General features: G+C 46.1%; 1 protein-coding gene across 1 annotated transcript in view; it reads right to left on the bottom strand.

The window, feature by feature from the left end:
• CSPG4 (chondroitin sulfate proteoglycan 4) overlaps positions 1-5,771 on the bottom strand; it is a 229,001-nt gene extending 223,230 nt beyond the window's left edge. Inside the window, exon 1 of the mRNA XM_073652795.1 lies at positions 5,638-5,771. Coding sequence (XP_073508896.1) covers positions 5,638-5,716 — 79 coding nt within the window. The 5' untranslated portion in view covers positions 5,717-5,771. The remainder of the gene's footprint in view (positions 1-5,637) is intronic.
• Between the last annotated feature and the right edge of the window lie 17,720 nt (positions 5,772-23,491).

Raw genomic sequence — 23,491 nt, 5'->3', positions numbered from 1 at the left:
ACTGGCACCAAAAACATATGGTATAGATCAGCTGTTACTGTCCTTAGGTGTAATTTAGGAAAATTGATAAAACTAGCAACAGCTAATTTGTAATTTCCAGGACCAGAAAGTAAGACCTCTTTGTAAATTATTGATCATAAAGAATTAGAAAAAAAAGTCTATCATATTTCCTCTTAGAAACAGCATGTCTTTTATCAGCTTAATTGGGGATGAGCTGCAATATCCAATACAAATTTTGAATAAAAGTTGTTCTATTTTTGAAAAAGAAATAGATCATATTTTTCTCCATAAAGGGGTTTCCCATATCTCTAGAATATACCATCATTTAAAAGTTTATTCTCAAAATATGAATGAGGTTCTCCACTATCCATACTTTAGAAGACCTGCAGTGATCCTGAGAACTTGGCTCTGGAACCTTAGGACCAAGTTCCGCAGAGTCCCAGTCTTCAATAAAGCAGAGGAGAGCATGCTGGACCTCTGCTCTGGCCATTGTCAAGGGGACTGCTGGAAGTAACTGAAAGCAGTACTTGGCTTTCTTAGGCAGTCCCATAGATAATGAGTGGAGTAGGTGTTGAGCATATGCAGCTATACTCCATTCAAAATGGGGCTCTGAAAAATCCAGTCCTTGGGGGTCCCAGCAGTCAAACTCCTTGTGATTAGTAAGTTATCCTCAATCCTAATGGTGCAGAATGATCATATGCAGAATTAAGACTGACATTCTGCAGCAGTGAAGCGCCAAGCCTAACCCTTGCCCTAAAGCTTAGATAAAGTATAAAAATATAAAAGATGCTCTTAATGGATGAAAACAATATTCAATTATGTCCACTGCACATGATTCAATACCATCTTCATTCAATAGCTGCTCTTCTGTGATCTTCGATGCAGTTTATGTAGGGTACAGCAGTAAAGATGAGTTCATCATTATAGACAGCAACCTAGATGACAAAGCTCACTTCATTTTGCTGAGCATTGTCATTTTGATCGCTGCCTCTGCAGAGTGTACCAATCACTTGACAGGGAGGGTGGCTTGGAAAAGGGTGAAGGGGTGAAATTTTGTACCCCTATAGACTCTGGCAACTTGCTCAACCGCACCCCCATCCCCACACACCCACGCTATGGCACTGGATAAAATACCGCTTTAATAACTAATATTACATGAATATTATGTTAGTACTATAAGTGCATTTCTAAATACTTACACATTTTAATTTGATGAAATATTTTTGCACTGAAGCTGGAACAATTACATTCCAGGCCAGTTAAAGGAATAGGATATCTGCTCAGTAGTAAACTATAGAGCTCAGAGATATTGGTAGATGTTAGTAATAAATGCGAAATATCTAAGTCCTACACACAGTTGTTGCCGCCATATATGAAACCATTTTAATTGGCCTTTAATGCATTTGCACAGCATGGTGTTCCCCGCTTCCTTGCTTTGCCACAACTTTGCATGAAATAGTCCTCATTTATAATACTGGAATAACGGAACACATAATACACACTGAGATGTTTGTTGTCACGCAGACATTTAAGTCTGAGAAAGATTTCGCACTTTACTTAGACCATATTTCCAAAAATATGAAGATGGATCTGGTTTACAGATGGCAGGACTAATGAGGGGTAATTATCAGTTTTCGGGGAGCAGACGTTTATAAGATTGGGTGACAGTATGAGGGTTGTCCTACTTGTTTTGGATGTGAAACATTTCCACCGTAAATTACGGAATCTAAAAAGTTACATAGCGCAAATTGTGATGCCATTATTACCAGTGAGGATTGCTTATTCCCAAGTCACCCAAGGTTACATCAAGCAAAACTCCCATCTGTCTGTTATGTATTCTTCTATCCATATTTGCTTATCAAAAGAAATGCTCAGTACCACAATATCATTTTTTATTGTACATCATAACAGAAATACTGAGCTATTTTGTTACATATCAAAGTGGCACAATTTGTCAGTGACTTGGTCTAGGACTAATAATTGTATAGTTTTGTACAACATAAGACCAAGGTGTATCTTGAGAGGTGCAGATAGTTAAATTAAATATAAAGTATCAAGGGAAAGATATATATTTACACATGGTAAGCCAAATGTAGAAGGAAGATGGGCGCTCAAGGCTACGCTCCCATAATCAGCTTTTGGTGAGTTTATGAAGCTGTGTATTTTTACTGCTTCAAAGACGCAGCAACTTACAGTTCCAGCAAAGGGGATGGGAGTCATAGAGATCTGATGCCCACTGTGCTTTTTATTACTCAGTGTAAACTGACCTGCGGTGCGTGTTTCAAATCAACAGCATGTCAATTTATCTTGCGGGTACGCTGAGTTTTCTGTGCGTATATTCCCCATAGATTTACATTAGATGCGGAAAATCCATAGGTAAAAAACGCACACGTGTTTTTAGCGCATTTTTGCTGTGGAAACGCATCAAAAATCTGCACCTAAGTATATTTAAAGTGTGACACACCAAAAAGAGACAAAAAACGCAGCGTCAAAAACACAGTAAAAACTCATGTTAAAAAAACACACAATAACGCAATGAGAAAACGCAAGTAATCTAATTTAAATAATAGGTGCAGAAATTCTACAGCATCAAAAACTCACCAAAAGCTCATTGTGGGAACTTAGCCTAAGGCCACTGCCCCACTATCAGTACTCGGTCAGTATTCGGTCAGTATTTTTCTCAGGAGTGGGAGCCAAAACCAGGAGTGGGGGATAAATGCAGAATTGGTGACTTGTTTCTATTATACCTTTTCTCTGATTGTTCCTCACCTGGTTTTGGCTCCCACTCCTGAGATAAAATACTGACCGAATACTGATAGTGGGGCTGTGCCCTAAAGCTGTGTGCCCACGATGCATTTTTGGTGCGTTTTTTGGTGCGTATTTGTAGCGCGTAAACGCTCCAGAAACGCATTGCATACCTTATCCCATGACATTCTGCAAGTTCTGTGCACATGGTCCATATTATTTCTGCTCAGATTTTACTCGCAGAAAAAATACGAACATGACCAAGTCTTGTGCGTTTCTGCATGCGTATTTGCCTATACAATGCATTGGAAAAACGCATGGCAAATAAGCATGCAAAAACGCGTCAAATACACGTCAAAAAAGCATGTAAAAACCGCATGTGTTTTTCTGCCAAGGAGATGCAGAAATGCTCAGGAAAATTTCTGCTTCATTTCTGCATCGTGGGCACTAAACTGTTCAACAATCACATGAATCAAGAGGGATAAGACAAATGGCAGATACAAGAATGATAATGGACCACACATTGGTCTTATAGCGGTATAAATTGTTGTCACCATAGATACACATATACAGTTATATGAAAAAGTTTGGGCACCCCTATTAATCTTAAGCTTAATGTTTTATAAAAATTGGTGTTTTTGCAACAGCTATTTCAGTTTGATATATGTAATAACTGTTGGACACACTAATGTTTCTGCCTTGAAATGAGGTTTATTGTACTAACAGAAAATGTGCAATCTGCATTCAAACAAAATTTGACAGGTGCATAAGTATGGGCACCCTTATCATTTTCTTGTTTTAAATACTCCTACCTACTTTTTACTGACTTACTAAAGCACTTTTTTTGGTTTTATAACCTCATTGAGCTTTGAACTTCATAGCCAGGTGTATGCAATCATGAGAAAAGCTACTTAAAGTTGCCACTTGCAAGTTGTACTCCTGTTTGAATCTCCTCTGAAGAGTGGCATCATGGGCTCCTCAAAACAACTGTCAAGTGATCTGAAAACAAAGATTATTCAACATAGTTGTTCAGGGGAAGGATACAAAAAGCTGTCTCAGAGATTTAACCTGTCAGTTTCCACTGTGAGGAACATAGTAAGGAAATGGAAGAACACAGGGACAGTTCTTGTTAAGGCCAGAAGTGGCAGGCCAAGAAAAACATCAGAAAGGCAGAGAAGAAGAATGGTAAGATCAGTTAAGGACAATCCTCAGACCACCTCCAGAGAGCAGCAGCATCAACTTGCTGCAGATGGTGTCACTGTGCATCGGTCAACTATACAACGCACTTTGCACAAGGAGAAGCTGTATGGGAGAGTGATGCGAAAGAAGCCGTTTCTGCAAGCACGCCACAAACAGAGTCGGCTGAGGTATGCAAAAGCACATTTGGAGAAGCCAATTTCTTTTTTGAAGAAGGTCATGTGGACTGATGAAACCAAGATTATGTTGTTTGGTCATACAAAAAGGCGTTATGCATGGCGGCAAAAAAACACAGCATTCCAAGAAAAACACTTGCTACCCACAGTAAAATTTGGTGGAGGTTCCATCATGCTTTGGGGCTGTGTGGCCAATGCCGGCACCAGGAATCCTGTTAAAGTTGAGGGACGCATGGATTCCACTCAGTATCAGCAGATTCTTGACAATAATGTTCAAGAATCAGTGATAAAGTTGAAGTTACGCAGGGGATGGATTTTTCATCAAGACAATGATCCAAAACACCGCTCCAAATCTACTCAGGCATTCATGCAGAGGAACAATTACAATGTTCTGGAATGGCCATCCCAGTCCCCAGACCTGAATATCATTGAACATCTGTGGGATCATTTGAAGAGGGCTGTTCATGCTCGGCGACCATCAAACTTAACTGAACTGGAATTGTTTTGTAAAGAGGAATGGTCAAAAATACCTTCATCCAGGATCCAGGAAATCATTAAAAGCTACAGGAAGCGACTAGAGGCTGTTATTTTTGCAAAAGGAGGATCTACTAAATATTAATGTCACTTTTCTGGTGAGGTGCCCATACTTATGCACCTGTCAAATTTTGTTTGAATGCAGATTGCACATTTTCTGTTAGTACAATAAACCTCATTTCAAGGCAGAAACATTACTGTGTCCAACAGTTATTACATATATTAAACTGAAATAGCTGTTGCAAAAACACCAATTTTTATAAAACATTAAGCTTAAGATTAATAGGGGTGCCCAAACTTTTTCATATAACTGTACAAAGTGACTGAAGAAATGGTCAATGTGAAGAAGAATGGGATCACATGACAGTATGCTATTACCTGGTAGGAGCGGGGAACAGGTAGGAATATTGGGGCTGATCCTATAATAAATGACTATTATACAGCAAATATTATTCATCGTCAGCTATACATAATTAAAGTGATGTACACTTATTGATTTCATTGAGTGATATAATCTTACAGAGAAGTGAGAAATGAATGACAGAATGAATGAATAAATAGATGAGCAGAAATATAATTGTATGGAGCCTATTGGACGTACTTTTACAAGGACCAATACATGTAATTATTGTTACAGATGAATATTACAGAGAACAATGATATTTAGATGCAGCAGCAAAAGTAAACCAGTTGTATATTCTAAGAGCAACAAGTTACTAACAGAGAAAAAGACCAACCAGGGCAAACCTAATATGTGGTGGCAGTGAAGAATATGACATAGATAAGGCAGCAACCACATATCTGGACATGAAATACATTGGAGAAGTTCAAATCCTGGAGAGGGAATCCCAGGCTCTTACTCCAGATACAGAATGAAAGGGAGGATCCAGTAAAGATTGAACTTTCTAAATAATTCCTTTTGTATAAGTGTATGCACATCCTTCCTTAATTATCCCTTGTCCCCATCATCCCTCAAACAATTTACCTTCAGATCCCATGTCTTGAAGAACTCCCCCCAGAAGAAGAAGCAGCAGCAGCAGCAAACAGTGTCCTCCAGCCATCATACAACTACTGCTGAGTGCAGAGAGGACTGAGTGTGTGAGGGACTCACATTACACTGGGGTCCCACCCTGTCTGCTTAACCCCTACACCACACACACCACATGAGCACGTTTGTAACTCAACGTATAATGTAGCCGTTTTATAACGCACCAATCAACTCCGCATTTTCAGTTGAATTATTTGTGAGCGGGACAGGAATAACTCTAAAGAAATGTTGGATACATATTTATGTGTGCATTGCATAGAAACAGATGCAAGTATATTATTGTGGACTCCAGGCTGAATTCTGTAAAGAGCGGAGGATTCCCCTAGAATTTGGGATATTTATGATGGATGGGACACATTACGGTTGAAATGTTTACAGTGTTTTTTATACGTACGGTAAGTTTATCTCCGTTCACATCTGCGTTTGTATTTCTGTTCCATTATGGGAACGGAATACGGAAAGAGCATAAATGATGAATCCCATGCATGACGGACACTCACGGCATGGGGTAGACTCTATAGACAATAAGGGGCCCTGCAGGTATCCATCATAGTGTCTTGCTGGATCTGAGATGGTGCCTCCAATGCAGATGTGAACACAGCCTTGTCTATTCTTTAATTATGCAAAAATGTTGCTTGAGCCGCAGCATATAGCCAGGTGATGCTTTTATGCTATTAACACCGATATTGATATGGCAGATCTGACCTTTTAAGCATTGGAAACAAATTTAGAAGCTCCATGGAGGGAAGACCCTGCCTTTCATGTGTCCCTTTGCCATCCTGGGTAGCAAGTCAAATAAAAGGTGTAGTGTTCACTTGGCCATGTGTAATAAGACCTGATTGGCACTGAGAAAGCAGTGCACCATCTAAAAAATTGTGTCAGAAAACAGTAACATTGACAGTAAGCTAAGTGATACGTCCTTGGATTCATGGTCTCTTTGCCTACTTCATGCTGCTCTCAGATGAGGTAGCAAAAACCTGCAGACAGATTCCCTTTAAGGCAGAACAATGATTATTGTCACTTCGGTTGTACTGTTGGAGTCCTAGCTAAGACATTCAATTCAGACTATTAACAGAAATAAAGTTCTGTTCTGTATGCATTCCCCTATCACTCCATGGTGCCTTGCAAGAGAGGACTCTACTGAAGCACATCAATATTCTGTTGATATGTCTTGTCTATTAAAGGGAATCTGTCACTAAAATCAACCCTCCTAAGTCGTCTATATGGGCATGTAGATCATAGGAAGGTGAATAAAATGATGTCTTGATATCTGCGTTCTGATGTCTTATTCCAGAGAAATCCACATTTTTCTTATATGTAAATGAGCTGTTAAGATCTACAGTGGGTACAGAAAGTATTCAGACTCCTTTAAATTTTTCACTCTTTGTTTCATTGCAGCCATTTTGTAAATTCTAAAAAGTTCATTTTTTTCTCATTAAAGTACACTCTGCACCCCATCTTGACTGAAAAAAAAGCAGAAATGTAGACATTTTCGCACATTTATTAAAATACTGAATACTTATGACCATGTGATATTTCAGTTTTTCTTTTTTAATAAATTTGCAAAAATTTCTACATTTCTATTTTTTTTTCTGTCAAGATGGGGTGCAGAGTGTACTTTGAACTTTTTAGAATTTACCAAATGGCTATAATGAAACAAAGAATGAAACATTTAAAGGGGTCTGAATACTTTCCGTACGCACTGTATGAGCCGGACTTAGATCTCCCTAAGAATATGTCTATAGAGCTTATTTTAAATGAAATGGGACATTACCACCGTGATGACACAGCATTTATTCTTAATTATGCCAGATGTGTATTTAGTAGAGCCGTAGAGATGAGCTATTATTCTTATGAGTCTGAATTTTGACTCTTGCTGTAGATTAAATTGATGTCTGTGAATTGTTGAATGGCTGCTGTTTACTTATTATATCAACTTCTACAGTTTATTGTGCTGCTATCCTTGAAGGACAGGGACGCAGGCTCATTGTAAAATCAATGTTTGCTAATATGTTGATTACCCATTGTATCAGTCCATGCTGCTTGTTGACCTGCAAACATTGACGGACAAACTATGCAGATTGATTGAATATTTGAAAAATGAGAGTTGACCGCATCCCACCTTCCCTCTGACCTGTGGATGATGGCCTGAAGAACAGATGTGGGTATAAAAAGGGACCTCTATACTTCTGCAGTGAAACTCTAAAGAACAGCAGCCAAGGAACCATGTCTCCAACATACAGATTTGATACTCTACAGAACGCCAGCTTAATGACCACGACCCCAGTTGGAGTGGGACAGATCTGATCCATTGACAATCACTGAACCTATGGAGATGATCGGAGAAGCTTGGTTGGGACAATCCGGTCACCTGGCCTCATGGAGACATTCGGAGAAGCCAGGATGGGACTATTAGGTCACCTGGCCCATGGAGACATTTGGAGAAGCCAGGTTGGGCCAATCAGGTCACCTGGCCATGTACCTCAATGGACTTTCAGCTCCTCTACCTCCAGTCTGTAGGTGCTTGCCAAAAGTGGGGTGACACTGGTGGGGGGTAGTCGGCCCTGGAAGCCCCAAAGTTGCAGCCTCTGTAATCTCATTGAGACAGCGGAAGGGTGAGACTCTGTAATTTGCACCATCTTGTGTATTTAGTGGGACTGTTCTATATGTTATTGTCAGTTGGTGGTTCAAAAAAGTAATGCCACACTGTTTTACCTTCACTCTGTGTTGTCCAAGTAGTATTATGCCCACAGGGAAGGAGTGCGGGCGTTCAGTGGGATAAGCCCTAGTCCATGCAGTCTTTCTAAAGACAACTGGACCAGCGGACGAGCGCACCCACAGATCCTCATGTCTCCACAACCACAGTGATTTGTAATGGCTGCTCTCTGCTCTCATGCTGACACACAGCTCTATAATGAGATGAGAATTAACACAGTACAGCAGAGCTAACACTATAATGAGATGAAGTTCACTTCTGTTGCACTGACACATTTGCACAGCAAGTGTCCACTCATAGTGCTTCAGCTTCATCTTATAGGTAGCGAGTGTGGGAGGAGTAGTACAGAAGAGCTGACATCACTGCAAATGTGTTTGCACTGAGACAAGGTTCAACACTGCTGTACTGTGTTGGTTATAATCAGGCACAGCTCTGCAGCAGAGCTACTAGCATTATGAAAGGACAAGCGCTGCTGCAAATGTTTGTAATGAGATGAAATTCACTTCTGCTGTGCTGTGTTAGTTCTTATCTCACTGCAGAGCTGTGTGTGATTATGGTGATTATGAGAGCAAAGTATCATTAATAGTGTTGAGCGAGCATGCTCGACACTGCTCGTTACTCGCCCGAGCATCACGCTACTCGGGATGTTCGGCGAGCACTGAGCATTTCCGGGTTACTCGGGCGGGAGCTCGGGTCTCCGCCCTGCACGTTTGGCGCTTTTTACATAGCCAATGAACATGCAGGGATTGCCAGCCAGTCACTGTAATGCCGCAGCCATGTTGTTTGTGGGCATTACAGTGATTGGCTGGCCGCACATCGTCACCTCGAATATTTAAAACCGGGCGCCGCCATCTTGTGCACAATCGCTCCGGATCAGCCAGTGTAGGGTCAGTGCTGCTGAGTTAGGGAGAGATATATAGTGCGAAATAGGTAGTGTGGGGTCTCTAAAGCCTGCCAAATCAAACAAACAGTCCTTCTCAGGACTAATATCCATCCCAAATCCTGTATTTTTTTTTCCTCAGTCAGACTGTTCAAATATGCGTCTTATTAACCTTTTGGTATTCCCTCCCCCCCCAAAAAAAATTGAGCTTGTCTGTGACTGTTCAGACACCAATATATCTGTTTAAAAGAGTCTGTGTAGGCCAGAAAAATAGAACTGTGGTTTTGCAGTTCCACGGGTGAAATCTCTGTACTATCCTGCTTTTGGCATTTTTTGCTGTAAAAAAAAACTGTAATAGTGTCTCCCTGGCTGGTCAGACACCAATATATCTGTTTAAAAGAGTCTGGTGTAGGCCAGAAAAATAGAACTGTGGTTTTGCAGTTCCACGGGTCAAATCTCTGTATTATCCTGTTTTTGGCATTTTTTGCCGTAAAAAAACTGTAATAGTGTCTCCCTGACTAGTCAGACACCAATATATCTGTTTAAAAGAGTCTGGTGTACGCCACATAACTATAACTGTGGTTTTGCAGTTCAACGGGTCAAATCTCTGTATTATCCTGTTTTTGTCATTTTTTGCCGTAAAAAGAAACAGTAATAGTGTCTCCCTGACTGGCCAGACACCAATATATCTGTTTAAAAGAGTCTGGTGTAGGCCAGAAAAATATAACTGTGGTTTTGCAATTCCACGGGTCAAATCTCTGTATTATCCTGTTTTTGGCATTTTTTGCCATAAAAAAAACTGTAATAGTGTCTCCCTGACTGGTCAGACACCAATATATCTGATTAAAAGAGTCTGGTGTACGCCACATAACTATAACTGTGGTTTTGCAGTTCCACGGGTCAAATCTCTGTATTATCCTGCTTTTGGCATTTTTTGCCTTAAAAAAAAACAGTAATAGTGTCTCCCTGACTGGTCAGACACCAATATATCTGTTTAAAAGAGTCTGGTGTAGGCCAGAAAAAAATAACTGTGGTTTTGCACTTCTACGGTTGAAATCTCTGTATTATCCTGTTTTGGGCATTTTTTGCTGTAAAAAAAAACTGTAATAGTGTCTCCCTGACTGGTCAGACACCAATATATCTGTTTAAAAGAGTCTGGTGTACGCCACATAACTATAACTGGGGTTTTGCAGTTCCACGGGTCAAATCTCTGTATTATCCTGCTTTTCACATTTTTTGCCGTAAAAAAAAACAGTAATAGTGTCTCCCTGACTGGTCAGACACCAATATATCTGTTTAAAAGAGTCTGGTGTAGGCCTGAAAAATATAACTGTGGTTTTGCAGTTCCACGGGTCAAATCTCTGTATTATCCTGTTTTTGGCATTTTTTGCCTTAAAAAAAACCTGTAATAGTGTCTCCCTGACTGGTCAGACACCAATATATCTGTTTAAAGGAGTCTGGTGTACGCCACATAACTATAACTATGGTTTTGCAGTTCCACGGATCAAATCTCTGTATTATCCTGCTTTTCACATTTTTTGCCGTAAAAAAAAACAGTAATAGTGTCTCCCTGACTGGTCAGACACCAATATATCTGTTTAAAAGAGTCTGGTGTAGGCCTGAAAAATATAACTGTGGTTTTGCAGTTCCACGGGTCAAATCTCTGTATTATCCTGTTTTTGGCATTTTTTGCCTTAAAAAAAAACTGTAATAGTGTCTCCCTGACTGGTCAGACACCAATATATCTGTTTAAAAGAGTCTGGTGTACGCCACATAACTATAACTGTGGTTTTGAAGTACCACGGGTCAAATCTCTGTATTATCCTGTTTTTGGTGTTTTTTGCTGTAAAAAAAAACCTGTAATAGTGTCTCCCTGACTGATCAGACACCAATATATCTGTTTAAAAGAGTCTGGTGTACGCCAGTAAATTAGAACTGTGGTTTTGCAGTTCCATGGTTCAAATCTCTGTATTATCCAGCTTTTGGTATTTTTTCCGTAAAGAAAAACAGTAATAGTGTCTCCCTGATTGTTCAGACACAAATATATCTGTTTGAAAGATTCTGGTGTACGCCACATAACTATAACTGTGGTTTTGCAGTTCCAAGGTTCAAATCTCTGTATTATCCCCTTTTGGGCCTTTTTTACATAAAAAAAACAGTTTGAGTGTGTCGCTGACTGTTCAGCCCCAAATATATCTATTTAAAAAAGTCTGGTATACGCCAGTAAATTAGAACTGTGGTTTTGCAGTTCCACGGTTCAAATCTCTGTATTATCCAGCTTTTGGTATTTTTTCCGTAAAGAAAAACAGTAATAGTGTCTCCCTGTCTGTTCAGTCACAAATATATCTGTTTAAAAGATTCTGGTGTAGGCCAGAGAAATAGAACTGTGGTTTTCCTCTTCCACGGTTCTAATCTCCTTTTTATTACCCTTTTTCCATTGATAGTGCGAGTGTAAGATATTTTACTTCATTTACAATGGGCAAGGCGCGTGGCAAGGGACGTGGAACTGGACGTTCTGGTGATGGTGCGTGTAGAGGACGGGGCCGTGGCCAAGGTGAAAATGTGCCACAACCAACAGCCACATCTTCTCGCTCCCACTTCTTGACCGAATTACTAGGGAAGCACACTACAACACCAGTATTGCGAACGGATCAGTGTGAACAAGTTATTAATTGGATAGCTGATAATACTTCCAGTTACCTGGGCACCACCACCTCCAGTCTGTCTTCCACACGGTCAAGTTTTAGTAGCCGTGAGTCTCGACCGCATACTCCTCCTCACCCTGATGCTCCTTCCTCCCACCATGCCGAGTGTCGTCAGACAGCAACTGATCCCACACTTGGACACTCTGAAGAGCTGTTCACTGGTCCATTTCCATATTTGTGCCCCTCGCCTGCTCCGCTTGAAGTGGTGGAAGAGGAGATCCCATGTAGCGATGCCCAAATATTTGAACAGCCACGGCCAGAGGAAGTCGACGCTGGCAATTTGTCACAAGAGGTGGACGATGACGAGACACAATTGCCACAAAGTGAGGAGGAGGATCGTGGTGCGCAAGTGGAAGAGGAGGAGGTGGTGGATGATCTAGTAACTGACCCAACGTGGCAGGAGGACACGCAGAGCGAGGCCAGCAGCACACAGGGGGAGGGAGGCAGAGTACCCCAACAGGCAGGAAGAAGCAGTGTGGTGGCCGCACACAGAAGGCGGGCAACAGTTCCCCGTAACACCAACACGAGGGACGTTGCCAGTACAACCGGTAGGTCTTCCAGAGTCTGGAATTTTTTTAAAGACTCTGCTGATAACCTCAAAAAGGCCATTTGTACCACCTGCCATGCCAGCATCAGCAGGGGTGACAAAACTACCAGCCTGATCACCACCAGCATGATCAGGCACATGGCAGCAAAGCACCCGACTTTGTGGGGCAAACCCCAGGGTCCACGACCAGTGTCAGCGGGTGTCACCACTGCTTCTTCCGCTGTTGTGCGTTTAATAGAACCCCCTGTTGTGCGTGCAAGGAAATCCCCTGTCCATACTGCATGCAAAGATGCCCCCTCCTCTCAGTCTCCACTTGTTATTGCAGTTTCTCAAGAAACAGCATCAACATCCACGTTCACGTCCCACCGCAGCGTTCAATTGTCCATATCCCAGAGCTTTGAGCGAAAGCGCAAATTGGCAGCCAATGCCCCAAAGGCTACAGTCCTAAATTCGCACATTTCACAACTGCTTGCGTTGGAAATGCTGCCTGTTAGGCTGGTGAGACGGAATCCTTCCGCAACCTTATGACAGTGGCCGTCCCTCGGTACTCGGTCCCCAGCCGACACTATTTTGCCCGGTGTGCCATCCCCGCACTACACAAGCACGTGTCCCAAAACATCTGCTGTGCCCTCAACAACGCAGTTACTGGAAGTGTCCACCTGACAACAGACACGTGGACAAGTGCTTGTGGCCAGGAACGGTACATCTCCCTGACGGCACACTGGGTAAACATAGTGGAAGCCGGGACCCAGTCAGACCTTGGGACGGAACACATCCTCCCCACACCGAGGATTGCGGGCGCTATGTCAGTCAGAGTTGCCCCCACAGTGTACAGCTCCTGCGCATCATCCTCCTCCTCCTCATGTTCAGCCTCCATCTCTGATATCACCACATCAGGTACACGCTGGAAGCACTGCAGTACTGCCTCAGTCAAGCGGCAACAGGCTCTGCGGAAACTCATAAGCTTAGGTGATAAACCTCACACTGCTTGTGAGTTGTGGACAGCTGTGAAAGAGCAGGCAGATCTGTGGCTGAGACCGCTGAACCTACATCCAGGCATGGTCGTGTGTGACAATGGCCGTAACCTGGTGGCGGCTCTGAGGCGAGATCACACACGTACCATGCCTGGCTTATGTGCTTAACCTCGTGGTTCAGCGGTTTCTTAAATCGTACCCCGAGTTGCCAGATCTGCTCGTGAAAGTACGCCACCTGTCAGCTCATTTTCGCAAGTCGGCTACAGCTTCCGCCGCCCTTGTTGTGTTGCAGCAGCGTTTGCAGCTTCCGGCACACTGACTGGTGTGTGATGTCCCCACACGTTGGAACTCTACCCTCCACATGTTGCAAAGGATTTGTGAGCAGAAGAGAGCAGTTGTGGAGTACCAGCTGCAACAAGGCCATCGATATTCAGGTCAGACTCCACACATAAGACCTCAGGAGTGGACCTGGATGTCTGACATACTGTATGTACCATCCTGACAAACTTTGAGGAGTCCACCAAGATGGTGAATGGCGATGACGCTATCATTAGCGTCAGCATCCCACTTGTCTGTCTTTTGCAACGCTCTCTGCAGAGAATTAAAGAGGAGGCATTGCAGGCAGAGTATGATGAGATGGATCAAGAAGCCGTAATGGGCGATTACACACAGCCCAGCCTCATCTCATCCCAACGTGCATTGGGGGACAATGAGGGAGAGGAGGAGGAGGAGGAAGAACTGGAGCTGGCATCATGCGCTGTAGACGGTACAACTGTCATACCGTCGGTTCAGCGTGGGTGGCCTGAGAACAGGGGAGGAGGAGGAGGAGAGCATGGTCAGTCGTCATCTTGGTGAGGACACGGATGTCTTGCCCGTTACCAGTCTGGCATGCATGGCTGACTTTATGTTACGCTGCCTTAACCGTGACCCTCGCGTTGTCAAAATGTTGGGTGACAGTCATTACTGGTTGGTGACACTTTTAGACCCCCTCTACAAGGAGAACTTTCACTCTCTTATTCCTGAGGTGGAGAGGTCTACAAAAATGTGGCAGTACCAGAAGGCCCTTGCTGCAGAACTGTTAAAAAAATTCCCATCTGAACATGCTAGCAGCAGAGGTCACAGTTCGTTGACCAACCAAGGTGTACAGGCGAGAGAGACGCAACTCCAATCCAGCAGAGGCAGGGGTACACTGTCAACATTCTGAGACAGTTTTCTGAGACCCGCCCAGCTTACAGGCCCTGAGGCTCGGGGTACTCTCACAAGGAGTGGAAAGTTTCAAAAGATGGTGAGGGAGTACCTTGCTGACCATACCAGCATCCTCCGTGATTCCTCTGTGCCTTTTAATTATTGGATATCCAAGCTGGACACTTGGATTGAACTCGCTCTGTACGCCTTGGAGGTCCTGGCCTGCCCTGCCACTAGCGTGTTATCGGAGCGGGTTTTTAGTGCTGCTGGGGGAATTATAACTGATAAGCGCACTCGCCTGTCAACTGACAATGCTGACAAGCTGACCCTTATCTTGTTAAGCTACTGCGACCTCCACGTCTCTTCCAAGGGGCATTAAAACCATCTTGTTAAGCTACTGTGACCTCCACCACTTCTCCAAGGGGCATTAAAACCATCTTGTTAAGCTACAGTAACCACCACCTCTCTTCCAAGGGGCTTTTAAACCGTCTTGTTAAGCTACTGCAACCTCCACGTCTCTTCCAAGGGGCATTAAAACCATCTTGTTAAGCTACTGTGACCTCCACCACTTCTCCAAGGGGCATTAAAACCGTCTTGTTAAGCTATTGTAACCTCCACCACTCTTACAAGGGGCATTTAAACCGTCTTGTCAAGCTACTGCAACCTCCACGTCTCTTCCAAGGGGCATTAAAACCATCTTGTTAAGCTAATGCGAACTCCACCACTTTTCCAAGGGGCATTAAAACCGTCTTGTTAAGCTGCTGCAACCTCCACGTCTCTTCCAAGGGGCATTAAAACTGTCTTGTTAAGCTAATGCGACCTCCACCACTTTTCCAAGGGGCATTAAAACTGTCTTGTTAAGCTACTGCAGCCTCCACGTCTCTTCCAAGGGGCATTAAAACCATCTTGTTAAGCTAATGCGACCTCCACCACTTTTCCAAGGGGCATTAAAACCATCTTGTTAAGCTACTGCGACCTCCACATCTCTTCCAAGGGGCATTTAAACCGTCTTGTTAAGCTACTGCAACCTCCACGTCTCTTCCAAGGGGCATTTAAACCGTCTTGTTAAGCTACTGCAACCTCCACGTCTCTTCCAAGGGGCATTAAAACCGTCTTGTTAAGCTAATGCGACCTCCACCACTTTTCCAAGGGGCATTTAAACCGTCTTGTTAAGCTACTGCGACCTCCACGTCTCTTCCAAGGGGCATTAAAACCGTCTTGTTAAGCTACTGCGACCTCCACCACTTCTCCAAGGAGCATTAAAACCGTCTTATTAAGCTACTGTAACCTCCACCACTCTTCCAAGGGTCATTTAAACCGTCTTGTTAAGCTACTGCAACCTCCACGTCTTTTCCAAGGGGCATTAAAACCGTCTTGTTAAGCTACTGCGACCTCCACCACTTCTCCAAGAGGCATTAAAACCGTCTTGTTTAGCTACTGTGACCTCCACCACTCTACTAAGGGGCATTAAAACTGTCTTGTTAAGCTACTGCGACCTCCACCACTTTTCCCAGGGGCATTGATATTGTCTTTTTATTCCACTGCGACCTTCACGTCTCTTCCAAGGGGCATTAAAACTGTCTTGTTAAGCTACTGTGACCTCCACCACTTTTCCCAGGGGCATTGATATTGTCTTTTTATTCCACTGCGACCTCCATCGCTTTTCCAAGGGGCATTAAAACCGTCTTGTTAAGCTACTGCGACCTCCACCACTTTTTAAAGGGGCATTGATATTGTCTTTTTATTCCACTGCGAACTCCACCATTCTTCCAACGGGCATTGCATTTCCTCCTAATTTTAGTCAGCTTTTGCTTTTCAATGCATAGGCGAACACTAAGGGAGCCCCACTCCCCAATAATGGGTTGAAGGTTTTTAGTATGCTGTAATCCACGTCTGTTTCAAGGGGCATTGCAGTTCCTCATAATTTTTGGAAAACCTTCCATTCACTGCTTAGGCCAACAGTGCACAGGAGACCCAGTTGCTATAAATGGAAAAAACGGTTTAGTTAAGGCCCTCTGACCTCCATGTCACTTCCAAGGGGCATTGGAGTGCCTCGAAATTTTTGGTAGTCATTGCACTCACTGCATGCCCTATAACTGTGTAGCCGAACCTCTCCTTTTGGTACAGAAACATATCCTACAAGACGTGTGGTTGACTGGCCTGATATTGATGTGAATGGTCTCTGTTCCTCCTGCTCTTTCTCCTTTGCCACCACCTCATCCATCATTCATCACCTGAAGCTTTGTTTTAACGGGAGTCATAGAACTGGGATAGTAGCAGGAAAACATCCAGCAATCCTCTGAGGAGGTAGGATATGCGCCAAAACGCTGACCACCTCAGGCCTAGCCGCGACTACATACATGCGCTTGCATTCCAAGAAAACAAAGCAGATGCTAACTTCTATCATCATAATCATGCTCCTCACCTTGGCACTCTCAACTCCCCTGATGGAGAAGCCAGGGCCCACCAGAGGAGTCTGGTTCTCTGGTGTGCTCATCCAATGCTGCCCTAAAGCAGGCCGGGCTAAGAAAAGCGTGTGGGGGGATGTTCCAAGGAGAAATAAGGGCGGCTGGGGACCATTTATGGACACCTGGCCGCCCCCGGGCAGCTGGGGTCCGTGTGTGGACACCCGGCCGCGGGGCGGCTGGGGACCGAGTATGGACACCCGGCCGCCCACTGGCGGCTGGGGACCGAGTGTGGACACCCGGCCGCCGGGCGGCTGGGGACTGAGTATGTATACCAGGCCGCCGACGCAGCCATGACATGGTGGCCGGCGTCTGCCTCCACATGCCTAAAAGGCCCAATTTCAAGTGCAAGCAAGCTAGCAATATGGTATTGCAGCCTGGGGGTGGGTGGGTGGCAGGTTGCACACTTACGCTTGTGTGGCACCCCAGGGATCCGGTTGCCACAGTGGCTTTGCCTCCCTAAAAAGAGGTAATGCCATGCCTGGAAGCAAGCAGGGATCCACTAGTCAGGGATACTAAACATGGAACACTTTCCTGGCTCCAGACCAGCAAGGGGAGTCCCCTCCCCTTGGCAACTGGGATCTGGGGGCAGGGTTAGTTAGTCTTAGTGTGAGGAGTTGTGTTTAGGACGTCGAGGAGACAAGAGCTGGGGACTGGAACAGAGTTAGCTCGTCCTAGCTAGAGAAACACAGAGGACCGGACACCGGAGTCCGAGGCTGTGGGGCACTGAAGGCCCTGCAGCAGATACCGTAGGGCAGGAGATTGAAGGTCTCCTTGCCCCATCAGACACCCAGCGGCTCAGCAGCACAGAGAGACCAGCACCGCTACGAGGGAGCAACGCATGAGTAAGGCCCGTGCTGCCTGCCATATGGGTGAGCACAGAACGTTACACTCAGGGACGTGGGCTATAGCACAGCTACAAGCAGCAAAGCCAAAGAGTATAGTGAGAAGGGGAGGCCTACAACTACACCTGGCAAGGAGGACTCTATGTTTGCTTCCAGGCTGACCGGACTCTTACCTCTATCCAGTACCCCAATCCAGGCTTGCCTAATTGTCATCAGTAAAGACCCTGGGACTGCACTTTACTGACTCTGTGGTTATTACTGCACTACAACACCCTGCACAACCACCAACATCCACACCCTGCCCTGAAGCTAACTCTTCCTGTGGGGAGTCATAACATCCTTGCTGCAATACCACCAGCTTCAGACTGTTCCGCAGCGGCGGCCCCCCCTTTAGCCGCATTCCACAGGTGGCGTAGTCGGACTCTTTAATAAAACCTATACATATAATTTCCCTTGGATTGACCGCCCTGGGTCATAGACCGGGTCACCGCCACTGTGACTACAACCCCCAGCATCTACCAGCCCAGCACCTGGTACCCCACGGCCCAGGGGGCGTTTCAACTTTGGCGTAGTCGGCAGGATTTTGTGCCCGTTGCCACCGGGTACTGTGCGCCTTAACGAACTGTGTCGCATACCGTGGTGAAGTTTCGCGCCAATTGCCGCTGTTTCCCGCCATTTCCGAGTTGCCGCGCTGGAAGAAGAGGGGCGTAACCGCTGGAAGCGCGCGAAGCCCAAGCCCCGCCTCACGCACTGACGCAGCGTCAGGTCCCGGAGGGAGGCCGCCATGCCAGGAAGCGTACGCCCTGACGTCAGACGCAAGGGGACGCCAGGTCCTGCACCAGGAACTGCTAGTCGAGCAGTTCTCCTCTTCCCGTCTGAGGGACCGGAGCCGGCTCAACAAGCAGGAAGGTAGGCCGCGGTTCACTAGGGGGGAGGAAGATGCCCAACATGGAAGAGGGTTCAGCCGCAGGCGCGGCCGCTGCCACTGTAATGCCGTTATCAATGCCATACATACCGGGGGCGGCATGGTTGCCCCAGTACTCAGGAGAGTCGCACACCCTGAATGACTTTGAGGAAAGATTGCGCAGTTTGTTTAAAGTATACCCCCTGTCTGAGTAGCAAAAAGTCAGCATCCTCATAGGCCAGCTCAGAGAGAAGTGAAGTCCTGGAGAGGCAGTGACAAAGGCACTGTAAAAGAAATACTGGCCTGGTTAAAGGATACCTTTGACACCCGCACTGCAGCAGAAATTAAAATGAAGTTTTACGGGTGCAAACAAAGAGTACAGGACAGTGTATGGGACTATGCTCTTAACCTGCAGGAGGCGCTGCGGGCCATCAAACAGGTAGACCCTGACAGTGTGCATGATGAGAACAGATTGCTAACTGAACAGTTTATTGAGGGACTCCTGTCCAGCGCTCACAGGATGCAGCTGCGCATTATGGCTCTGCAAAACCCTGATCTGGACTTTACACAATTTAAAGACAGAGCCATCAGGGTGCTGCTGGAATCAACACCAGGAGGCACTGCATCCCACCGGCGCCCAGCTATCACCTACCACCAGGAGGTGGCATCCTTTTCCCCAGCACCTGTGGAGGCTGACGCGCAGACGCTGGACAATGACCCGTCTGCAGCCCTGCGCCTTCAGGTCCAAGAGCTGACCAAAAGCGTTAACCAAAACCGTGCAGGCCCTGCAAGTGTCTCCCCAGGAAAAGATCGAGCTGGCTTCCAGTCCAGATGACGTCCCGTGGCAACGACAGAAAAGAATTCCACCGATCAGAGGGAGTTACAGCGATCGCTATGACCAGGATGGACAACCCATCTGCCGCCGCTGTCAAAAGGCGGGACACTACGCAAGGTACTGTAATTTAAACAGAGGGCCAACCCCCAGGAGTAAGGCGACCAGGCCCACAAAGTTGGCGAGACAAGTACGTGGGAGGACGGCCGGTCCTACCTGTCGTGCTTGATGGCATCCCAATGAACGCGTTGCTGGACACTGGGTCCCAGGTGACCACGATGCCATATGTCCTTTATAAGCAACACTGGACTGATTCAGACATTACCCGCCGTCCAGATGAACATCTTAACATCTATGCCAGCAATGGTCAACCCTTGCCTCAGGTGGGGTATAAAGAGGTGACCATAAAAGTCGGCAAAGTAGAGTTGCTATCGCAAGGAATGATAATTGTTGATATTGATCGCCGAGAAAGTCATCCCATGATAACCTTAGGCACTAATGTTATAGAAAATTGTCTTTCAGAAATTATTGTCTTGTTACAGCAGGTCGCGGCGACTGCCAGTTCTAGTCAGCAGCGGGTTCTGCAGAGAGAAATCAAAGCCCTGATGAGAAGACAACAGGTAGAACTGTCTGGTGGTGAAATTGGCAGTGTAAGGATGAGTGACCCATTCCCCATTGCCATGCCCCCTAGAAGTGAAATGTTGATATGGTGTCAGACAGCAATCGGTCTCAGGGGTCGAGATTACCAGGCCCTGGTAGAGCCCGTATACTCGGACAGTAGGCCCACCATTTTGACAGCCAGAGGGGTGGTTGATGTCTGCAATGGGAGAGTGCCAGTCCGCATCCTGAATTGTGGGGAGGAAGAGGTTCATTTACCCCGGTATGCTACCCTTGCTAAATTATTCACAGTCAGTAACAACTCTATAAAGGCAGTGGAACCCTTGCCTCCATCCAAATCGGCGGAGGATAATGGCTCTAAGGGACAGATGGAGGATTGGTGTCAGAAGCTACACGTGGGCACTGACTCCACCCCTCAGCACCAAAAACATGGAGTATACCGGGTGGTTCAGGAGTATGAGCGGATCTTCAGCAAACACCCACTAGATTTTGGGCAGGTAAAAGGGGTACAACACCATATCCCCACGGGAGATCATCCACCCATTAAAGAGCGGTACCGGCCTGTACCCCCAGTTCACTATCAATGTGCCAAAGGGATGTTACGGGAGATGAAGGAGGCTGGGGTAATAAGAGATAGTTGTAGCCCCTGGGCAGCTCCATTAGTTCTCGTCAGGAAAAAGGATGGTACAATGAGAATGTGTGTTGACTACTTGCAAATTAACCGCATTACACATATGGATGCCTACACGTTACCCAGAATTGAAGAGTCCCTAGCTGTATTAAGATCTGCTAATTATTTCTCTACTTTGGATCTCACCAGTGGGTATTGGCAGGTTCCTGTAGCAGAGGCGGATAAAGAAAAGACCGCATTTACAACGCCGATGGGTCTCAGCGAGTTCAACTGCATGCCATTCGGGCTCTGCAACACCCCAGGAACCTTCCAGCGGTTGATGGAGTGCTGTCTGGGACACAAGAACTTCGAGACAGTCCTGCTGTACCTGGATGACGTCATTGTCTACTCCACGTCCTATGAAGACCACCTGAAGCACCTGGCAGAGGTGTTTGAAGCCCTAGCTGGGTTTGGCCTGAAGGTGAAGCCGTCCAAATGCCACCTGTTGAAGCCCAAGGTACAGTACCTAGGTCATGTGGTAAGCGCCGAAGGTGTAGCACCAGACCCTGAAAAGGTCACTTAAATCAAAGACTGGCCAAGACCCTCCACCATTAAGGAAGTGCGGCAGTTCCTCGGGTTGGTAGGCTACTACCGAAGGTTTATCAAAGGCTTCACCAAGATAGCGGCACCCATGCAGGACCTCCTAGTAGGCCAGTCCAGGAAGGCCAAAATCCCGAAGCCTCCGTTCAAATGGGATAAGCGAGAAGATGAATCCTTCACCCTACTGAAGATGGCCCTCACGGGAGACGAAGTCCTGGCCTACCCCGATTATGGCCAACCCTTCATACTCCATACGGACGCGAGCAACGTGGGGTTAGGAGCGGTGCTGTCCCAGATACAGCAGGGCAGAGAGAGAGTAATTGCCTATGCCAGCAGGAAGCTCTGGCCCACGGAAAGGAATCCCGATAACTACAGTTCCTTCAAGTTGGAGTTCCTCGCCGTAGTCTGGGCTGTGACAGAGCGCTTCAAGCACTATCTCGCCTCCTCCAAATTTACGGTCTTCACGGACAATAACCCGCTGACGCACCTGGAAACTGCGAAGCTTGGTGCCCTGGAACAACGATGGATGGCCCAACTATCTAACTACGAGTTCACCATCAAGTATCGGGTTGGGCACAAAAATGCAAATGCTGACGCGCTGTCCAGGATGCCCAACTTGCCAGATGGGGGACGGCACCCGGAAGAGCTGGAGGAGATAGAGATCCCCGCTTTCCATCGTCATGGGGTGACCCAGTGCTCCCATTGTGTGAAGAACAGGTGCTACACCAATAGAGAGGTCACGTTCAACCCATTGCCCCACCATGGATGGGCAGAGACACAAGATAGCGACCCGGCTGTCCGCCTGGTAAAGGAGTTGCTGACACAGGCTGACACGTGCCCTGATCCAGATGCTCCACAGGAGACCAAACAGCTATGGAAGGAGAAGAGCAAGCTGTTCATCTATGAAGGGTATGCTGTGTCGAAGAAGTATCAACTCCCGGACACATGAACTAGTCTGGCAGGTAGTAGTCCAGAGGCGGGATGCGTCGATGGTCTTAGAAGCGTACCATGATGGAGCAGGTCACTTCGGGTGGAAGAAGTTGGAAGTCCTGCTACGTGAGCGATTCTACTGGGCTGGCATGAGAAAAGCAATCGAGAGATGGTGTCGAGAATGCGGACCATGCAACCTCAGACGAAAAGACCGTGACAGCCAGAGGGCTCCCCTGCAGCCCATCATCACCAAACAGCCACTCGAACTGATAGCCATGGACCACGTGAAGCTAGCCCCAAGCAGGTCAGGCTATGTCTGCGCTCTCACCATCGTAGACCACTACTCCTGGTTCCTGGTAGTAGTGCCAGTGAAAGACCAGACGGCTCAGATGGCAGCCAAGGCATTTCAACAGCACTTCTGTCGCCCGCACGGTTACCCTGACTCTGTGCTTACTGACCAAGGTCCAGCCTTCGAAGCAGAGGTGTTCCAGGAATTCAGCAACCTGTACGGCTGCAAGAAAATCAGGACAACGCCGTATCACCCCCAAACCAAAGGGTTGTGTGAGAAGATGAACCAGGTGGTGATAGACCTGTTGAAGACGTTGCCCCTTGAAGAACGCAGCCTGTGGCCAGAGAAGTTGCCAGATCTGGTAGATCTATATAATCACATCCCAGTGAACTCCACCAATTGTACACCCGCTTACCTGATGAGGGCAACACCTGGTAAGCTGCCCATCGACTTGGACATGGGAGTCCTAACACCAGAGACAACTTCACCAGATGCGGATTGGGATACCAAGCGGCAGCAACAATACCGCAAAGTGCAAGAGAGTGTTGAAAGAAGCTTGTCCCAGGCAAGACAAAATCAAGAGAAAACTTATAATCAACACGCACCTGCTGTCCCCTTGTTACCTGGAGAACAAGTCCTTAAGAGGAAGAGACGACTCCACAAACTAGATGATCAGTAGGAGGTAGAGCCG

This window comes from Phyllobates terribilis, unplaced genomic scaffold, assembly GCF_046119375.1.
Source record: "Phyllobates terribilis strain yellow unplaced genomic scaffold, ASM4611937v1 Scaffold_11__3_contigs__length_659146591, whole genome shotgun sequence".
NCBI lineage: Eukaryota > Metazoa > Chordata > Amphibia > Anura > Dendrobatidae > Phyllobates > Phyllobates terribilis.
Note: the sequence above shows the minus strand (reverse complement) of the source record. Positions and strands in the feature narration are given on the sequence as shown.